The 8089-nt window shown below is 38.4% G+C and overlaps 1 protein-coding gene across 8 annotated transcripts in view; it reads right to left on the reverse strand.

Moving 5' to 3' along the window:
- Positions 1–939: 939 nt before the first annotated feature.
- FGFR1OP2 (FGFR1 oncogene partner 2) overlaps positions 940–8089 on the reverse strand; it is a 13869-nt gene continuing 6719 nt past the window's right edge. For 7 of the 8 annotated variants that reach the window (XM_006035572.2, XM_025191741.1, XM_025191740.1 and 4 more), the window contains exons 4-6: positions 7446–7588; positions 4016–4129; positions 940–1231 (exon numbers count right to left, since the gene is read on the reverse strand). In XM_006035572.2, coding sequence (XP_006035634.1) covers positions 1094–1231; positions 4016–4129; positions 7446–7588 — 395 coding nt within the window. In that variant the 3' untranslated portion in view covers positions 940–1093. The remainder of the gene's footprint in view (positions 1232–4015; positions 4130–7445; positions 7589–8089) is intronic. The other variant, XM_025191742.1, reaches the window with a different exon arrangement.

Consider the following 8089-nt stretch of genomic DNA (forward strand, 5'->3'; position numbering starts at 1 on the left):
ATTTGTACCTGGAAACTTTAGTTTTTAAAGTAACTTAGATAATCTCCCTCTTTTGTGAATACCAGAAATTTAAAAATACAGATTATAGTAGTGTAGGAGGCCAATTTTCTCAACAGTTGTTTTTTCCCCCACAAGCTACATGCCTGCCATCTTCAGTTTGCATATCTAAACTGCAGCTTCCTGAATAATAATGGATAAATATCCAATCACAGAATGGAAAAGTGAGCTAGTTCTTTACAGTTTGGAAAGACTGAATCCTCTCTCCCCTACTCAAAAGGTGAATGACTAATACTGAATAAGGTGCTGTGCTCTCAATGTTACTAAAAAAGTTTAAAATTGCATCTAGTGGCTGCAAAAAGTTTATTTGAATAGAATTCCTTAGATACTGCATGGGTATCCAAAAAGAACTGCTCTTATGAAAGCAGAACCTACTGCAGCTACAAGCAAAGTTATAAATTTAAATCTCAAAGTACAAGTAGGCATGCTACTGATATTTTTTTTGTTCCCAGTGGTACTAACCTATATCATTTTAGGTTAAATATTTTCTAACTCATAAAAGGTGCAAGGGATTAGATTTTTAATAGGGATTTCTCAGCTGCCAAAAGAAGCACTTCCACTGGTTTCACCTGGGGTTTGGATTGTGTCCTTACCATTATCAACGTGTTGTGAAAGGCAGATCTGAAAATATTTACTTTACTAAAAATACTGAGAACAACTCAAAAGGGCTACTAGTTATTTTAGTAACTCTTAGGCAAGACTAATGAAATCTTGTCTTATTTAGACAGATACATTTTTACATAAGCAGTAAATTTAAATTAAATATGAATTTAGAGCTTGTCCTCCAAGTATTTAATGCAAAGTAATTTCAAATCTCAGTAACTGAATTAGCCAATTTCTCATCAGAATTAGGTTCATGAAAAAGTACTCTGGTGCTACTGATTTAAGATACCAGTTTTAATGTACTTCACACAGTATAAAAAACCAAACAAACAGAAATTGGTGCCCTATTCAGTAACAAGTGCTTGACAAGTGACCCCTGATACTCTGAGTTGTAAAGTGTGCAATTAAAGCTTTTTTTGACTTCACAGCATCTTCAGCTCTTCCTTAGGCTCAGATCACTACTCGTTACTAATGCTGACAAAGATGTACTTTCAGATGCATCATCTTTGTTCATATTCAGAAAGGACTCTCTGGTTATCTGAAGGATCTCTCTCAAGCCTTTATTTTCATGCTACAATGAGAGAGAGAGAGAGACAGACTTAATTCCTGTAAAATACTGGGACCCCCTCCAACCCTCCCCACCAGAAAAACAATTTATTTGTTGTTAATAACACTTTTGAGATGCAAGAAGTGGATTTTAAAAACTCCTATTCAAATGTCACATGAAATAGTTAGAACTAACTTTTTTTGCTGTATGGAATAGGTCTACCTTAAGTATCAGGAAAGAGTACAATACACCAAGGTGGATAAGAAAAGGATATCTAACTTAAAAAATAAAAAAGCTAAATAAAAGTGACAAGATTTTCCCCCCCGCTCGATATGAACAGTTTTAAAACCACTTCCTGCAAGAAAGGATTTTGCTAGTACTTAATCAAAAAGAAGTATTACCAGTCCCACACATTCACAACTCATGATTTTTAAATCTGAAGACCTGCATTTTTTGTTTGTGTGCATCCTATGGGGCCAAGAAAGCAGGTACTGCTTCTAAGCTTTTCTCCAGTCTTGAAGACTAGAAACTATTTTTTTCTTCTGAAAAATGAAAGCCAAGATTCTCATCTCTACTATTTTCCATGATCTACAGCTTCAGGTAAAACATGAGACACTGAAAAACTCATTGCAAGATAAAAATCAGAAGGCACTACTGGGAAGGCATAACTGACTAGTCTTTCTTGTCCAAGTAAGTATACCAAAAGAGTAACGTGAAGGGAGAAATAGATTGGTATTTAGAAGGCAACTGTGCCAATAGAAGTACTTTTATAGAATAGAAGTTTATACTGAAAATCAAAAGAATCCTTTCCCATGCAAAATTAAATGTGTCAATGGGAAGTTAAAGGAGCCAAGTTATTGACTTTGCAAAAGCTTTTTATGACATATACTAGTGGATGTTGAAAATATGAATTCAGTGATAGATAGTTCCTTAGCTTTCAGCTTTCAGATAGTATAGGACGTTGTAAAACTGATGGAAACAAATCAAATGGCTTTGTTAAAGCTTTTTATAGTCTGGACATGAAAGGAGAGATTAGGACTCAAAGCAGACAACTGGAGCAGTTGAAAGATTTGGGGGAAGAAGGCCTGAACTAAAGACTCGAGAGAGTCCAGAGGGGGGCCATTCATATGGTTAGAGACTTATAGGACAAGCTCTATAAGGAGAGACTGAGGGACCTGGACCTCTTCAGCCTCTGCAAGAGAAGGCTGAGAGGTGATCTTGTGGCCGCCTACAAATTCATTAGGGGGATGCAGCAAGGGATCTGAGATGCTCTGTTCACCAGGACGCCTCTTGGGGTAACAAGGAACAATGGTCACAAACTGACAGAGAGGAGGTTTAGGCTAGATATCAGGAAAAACTTCTTCATGGTAAGGGTGGCCAAAATTTGGACTGGGCTTCCAAGAGAGGTGGTGCTCTTTCCTACCTTGGGGATCTTTAAGACAAGGCTGGATAGGCATCTGATTGGGGTCATCTGACCCCAGCACTATTTCCTGCCAAGGCAGGGGGTCAAACTCGATGATCTGTTGAGGTCCCTTCTGACCCTAGCATCTATGAATAAAATATCCTGGGGCTGTCCCAGCGATCTACGAATGCTATTTTAGAGGCACACACAGGCAAGGACACAAGCTCCCTTTTTTAAAGATGGAGTTTTGATAAAAAGCTAGACATAGCTGAGACTGATCCTCACTGCCCAGCTAAGCATCGTCTTTGTTGTGTATAGTCTCATATTTATATATTTACACACAGAGACAAATAATTTTATCTCTCAGCCCCTAGTATTACAAATAAACAACCAAAATAATTTCAGGAAAAGTTTCTGGAATGTTTGAAAGTATGTGTGAAATTAGATATAGATAAATGTATATATAAATATGTATATCATTTTACATGCACACACACTTTCAAACATTCCAGACACTTTGCCCAAAATTATTTTTGTTGTTTATCTGCAATAATAGGAGCTAAAGTGCAAGACAGAGCCAATAAAATATAGGTGTACAGGCAGTCCTCGACTTACAATGTTTCTAAATTGGCGCCCTGTTTCAAATTTATGACGTCAGTTTCAACTTTACAACGCTGGATCCAATGCTATGCCACGCCAGCGAACAATTTCGCTGCGTCACTCATCTCCCTGGAGAACATCTGTCCAAACTTCCTTGGATACCTTCTTTAAGAAAGCAGAGAAGACTCCAGAAAAACCTGCAGCCAAGACTCCTGAGAAGACTCCAGCCAAAAACCCTTCAACAAGTCCGACCAAGAGCCCTTCAGAAAGTCCAGCAAAGTCATCTCAAAGAAGTTCTTCCAAATCAATGATTGCTATTTACAAACATTAATGTAGCTATACTACTCATCTATAATTTGATCGAGTACAAAATTCGGGGGTATTTTTGGTGAAAATAGGGTATTGGGCCTTGGTTCAGAAACTAATTCCCCATTTATAACATTGTTTCTTATGAGAAAACTGGTTCCAAGTTACAACGTTTCGACTTAAGACTCAGTTTTCAGGAACCAATTGTGTCGCAAGTCCAAGGTCTGCCTGTATTTCATTCCAGAGGGATGCAAGTTACAACAGCTAGTCAAAGACAGCCCTATACTAGAACAAACCATTGAACAAGGCAGCATGACTGCATTTCAGAACATTTGTAAGTAACATTTGTGTCTAGACATGTCACAACTCTTCCCTAAAAATGCTACACAAAAACTAAATTCCTTTGGAAGTATAAGCTATAACAGATTTACCCTCATAACATATGGCAGTTTGGAAAAAGTCACAACTTGCTGTCAAAGCTTCCCTCATTACATACTTACTTCAAGCTGAACAATACGTTCCTGCTCTTTACAACCCTGCTGTTCATCAATTTCAATGGCTTTTCTCATTACTGCTGCCATTTCTGTAATTTGGTCCACATGCACTTGTAGCTCCTAAGACCATAAAAAGTTTTTAAAAAAAAGCTTTAATACTGCTTCCTGCATTAGCAAAACTATAAACTGAATATTAACAGAACAGGGTGTTGGTAACTGTTATTCAGCTCAGCAAAAGTTTGAGTTCGAGAAAGGCTATTTAAACAGTCACTGGGAAAGAGATGCAATCTGAACAGCCTCACCATGGACTGGAACCTAGACTTCCTTTGTCTGGCAAGTACCTCAACTATGAGGCTGCAGAGCCATACTCCCCCCTTGGGAACGTACTTTCCAGCACTGGCTCAGTGAGTCTTCCCACAGGACCACTTTGCAGAAAGAAATTCAATGGACAGGGGTAGGAAGGAGTGGGAAGAATGTTTTAAGGGTGAAGACAGCTTGTGGTTAGGAGGCTGCTCCAGGAATATGGGAGATACAGGTTTAACCACTTCAGCTAAAAGAAGCTTTACTGAATCTAGTCTCACTTCCTTGGTGAGGACTGTAACAAGCAAATAAGAACTACATCTAGAGACATCCAAGCCTTGAGAAAGGGCAAGAATTCAGGAAGATGCTCCTGCTTTCTGCATTACCTATTAGCAAGCTTAGGCAGCTCTCTACTCTGAAACCCTGCACTGTTGTTGTGCATTCTCCCATGCACTGGATAGAGAGATACAGAGCTAAACTCAAGGCTGTGGATTCCAGTCTGGAGAAAGAAATCACTTCAGAGTTGAATACCGTAACTCAATGTCATGGCATCTAAGTCCATGGATCTAGCCCCAAATATCTGCAAATTTTTTTATTTGCTTTTTTTTTGCTAGTTTTATTGAATTAAGTTTTCTAACAATTTTAACCCTTTAAAGTCCCTGCTAGCAGGAAAATGAGTTAAATTTCAGTTTGCAGCAAGTTTGTTAGCACATTTATTTAAAAGACCATTACTAAACACTAAACATTTTGGTGAAATCAATATAAAATGCTGAATTTTGAATGCAATATTATTTTTCCCAAACATTTTTCTGCAATCCATTAACTAAATCTCAGTAAACAAGTGCTCAGGCTGATTGATGGGTGCCTCTTGGGAAAATGTTGTTCACTGGTAACAGCAAGATTAATTCCTTGGGCACCAAGTGTGAAGGAATTTTTACTGCACTGAAAAATTACTTTGTTTTTCTGGCTGTAAAGATTAGTGGAAAGTGCAGAATGAAATTCCAGCAACTTAAATTAGAAATATTATAACCCCCCAGCACAAATCCTTCATGGGAAATGGAGTTGAACCCAAAGTATTGCATGAAGCCTAAAGAAGTATTTGGCCTAGCGGTATACTCTTGGGACAATTCAGAAGTAGAGACAGTTTGTTAGATACATCTAGAATCATTCCTCTGAATTAGACTTGTATACCAACACTTTCCTTCAAAAGAAATTGTACGTTCTAGTGAATTTCAGATCAGTGCCTAATATCTACCTTTTAAAAAACTTTAAACCCACTTTTTTTGAAGTGATACGATACTAATATTCACATTTTAAATTTCTGATTGAGCTATTCAGATATGTTCCATCTGAAGTTTATTCTACAGAGGCTGCTACTTAAAGTTTCCAGTTAATCCTTGGGTTAAAAAAACCCTGCACAACAAACAACAAAAAACTGCAGATGTCAACCAAGAAGACTCATGCCATTTTATTTGTCAGTGAAACCAGTTTTAAAAGGCTGGTTATTCTATTTACTTGTATGATCCAATCCACTATTTTTTCTGATGCGATATTTCTTAAGAGAACAAGTATTTACAAATTATTTAGGGAATAAAGACTGCACATTTAAGTCCCAATCCTGTAAGCTCTTATACACAAAATAATGTATATGCAAGAAGTTAGTTTAATTGATTTCAAGAAAATATTATGCATATGAAGTTAAATGAATAGGTAAACAGTCAGAGAAGCAGGGTCTTGTGGTTGGAAATCATTTTCCCAATATGCCAATTTCAACTCACTTATTATTTAAAAAAGACACAGTCAAAGACCACACAATTAAGTGTTTTGTCTATTTTATAATGGTTACAAAATATTTAGGAAACCAGTCTAAGTTTCTGCACGTGCTTTATTATGTTAAATGCAAGTCATAAGCTAAAAATTAACAATCTCCAGTGCAGTTGGCTCTATACTGCCATTCTACAGCAGTGATGCTCAATGTTTTGGCCTCACAGGCCAAACGAGTGGTGCAGGGTCAGTCCATGGGCTGAATAAGATCCTGTGCGCCAAGATTGGGCCTGCATGGCTTCAGCTGTCTCAGGTGCACCAGGACTGGGCCCTATGGACTCCATGCTGCCCCTGTTCGCTGGGCTGGGCTGTACACTGACTTGCGCACCTGATCTAGCTCTAGGGCCCCAGATGCATGGGGAGCCCTGCAGGCTGGACTTTGGCACCAGGGGCTTTATCTGGCCAGGCACTGAAAACTCCCCGTTCTACAGTATCTTCCACTTATTATGAAGTGATTTATTTGTTCAACCACAGTCATTTTCAAAGACTACAACCTGATATTTTCTATAGCTTCCAATTAATCTTTTAAAATAGTATATCACCTTCTGCTAGTACATATTAAAAGGCTGAACCATACTTTTCTTTAAAAAAGTGCCAAAGTAGACCAACATAACCAAGGCCAACAAATCCTCACATAAACCTCACTGAGAGCAGTTGTTGTTGTTAATTTTAATAACTCTCTCCCCTTTACATTTTCTAGGGGCATCAAGCAGCTCACAAAGATATCGGCAACTTTAGTTCCACCCAAAATCCAAAAAAGCAAGGATTACTCCACAGCACTTCTGATCAGTGCCAATGAGGTGTTTTGGGGAGAATGGTAAGCCTGGTTATTCAATATTCAGAAGTTTGTTTTTCTTTTAATATTTTTTAAGAACTAAGATTTTATATCTTTGGAATAAATCTATTGAATACTGAACTAAATGAGGCTTACTTTTCCTCTTAAAAAAAAAAGGCAGGTTTGCCAGCCCAGCACTGACTACAAAAGCTATGAATGTCACTAGTCCACATAGAGCTGGCTGTAAATTAATACTTGACTTTCAGCTTTCAACCTCCAACATAGTACAGCAGTTTTCATTTTTGGTCCGGCCAAAAAAGCAAATTAAAAGACTGTGGTAATAACATGCTCTTTGATGACTACTTAAATACATACCCCCAGCATTTAGTGGCCAAAAAATCTGTTTGAACTACATTTTAGTTGAGTGCAATGTAAAACTTGAGAACTGTTAATAAACATTCTAAAATAAAAGGAAATAGAAAATGCAGGCAATTTTATTAATGTTACAATTTTATATTTTTTATTAGGACACATTACCTTGGAATGTTGCTCTTTTAACTTCATGATTACACTTGGGTCATCCTTTTTGCTGGCCATGAGCAACCTAAACATCTGCTCTCTATACTTGCTCATTATAAGTTCTAAAGCAGACTGATGCTCTTCAAGAGATGTACGTAGTTCTGCCAACATAATTTAAAAATTTGATTCAGATTTGAATAGGGGTGGACTAAAGATATACATACAAAGAATCCTTCAATTTGAGTAACCTGAAACAAACACTTCGTCAATGTGCCACCTCTCCTCCTTCTATAACAGCAGTGCTCAATCTTCTGGCCCTGCAGGCCAGCTAAGTGGTGTGGCACCAGCTCTGTGCCCAGGATAGGGCCCACACTAGGCCTGTGCAAAGCGGCAAGTATTCACTTTGGATTCGGCTGATTCGGAGGACAGCAGTTCAATTTGGAGATTCGAATCACTGTCCTGATTCGATTCGGACAAATCAGATCCGAAAGATTTGGCACCGCTTCGGAGATTCACCCATAGGCTAAACAGGAAGCTGACACAGCTGCCTCCAGCTGGTAAATTTGTTGGGGTTGGGGGGAGGAAAGGGGCACGGGGGAGGGAGGGATTGGGGCTGGGACAAGCTGCCCAGCCAGGGCAGGCATGGGATGCGGGTGTGACAG

Source organism: Alligator sinensis, unplaced genomic scaffold, assembly GCF_000455745.1.
Source record: "Alligator sinensis unplaced genomic scaffold, ASM45574v1 scaffold696_2, whole genome shotgun sequence".
NCBI lineage: Eukaryota > Metazoa > Chordata > Crocodylia > Alligatoridae > Alligator > Alligator sinensis.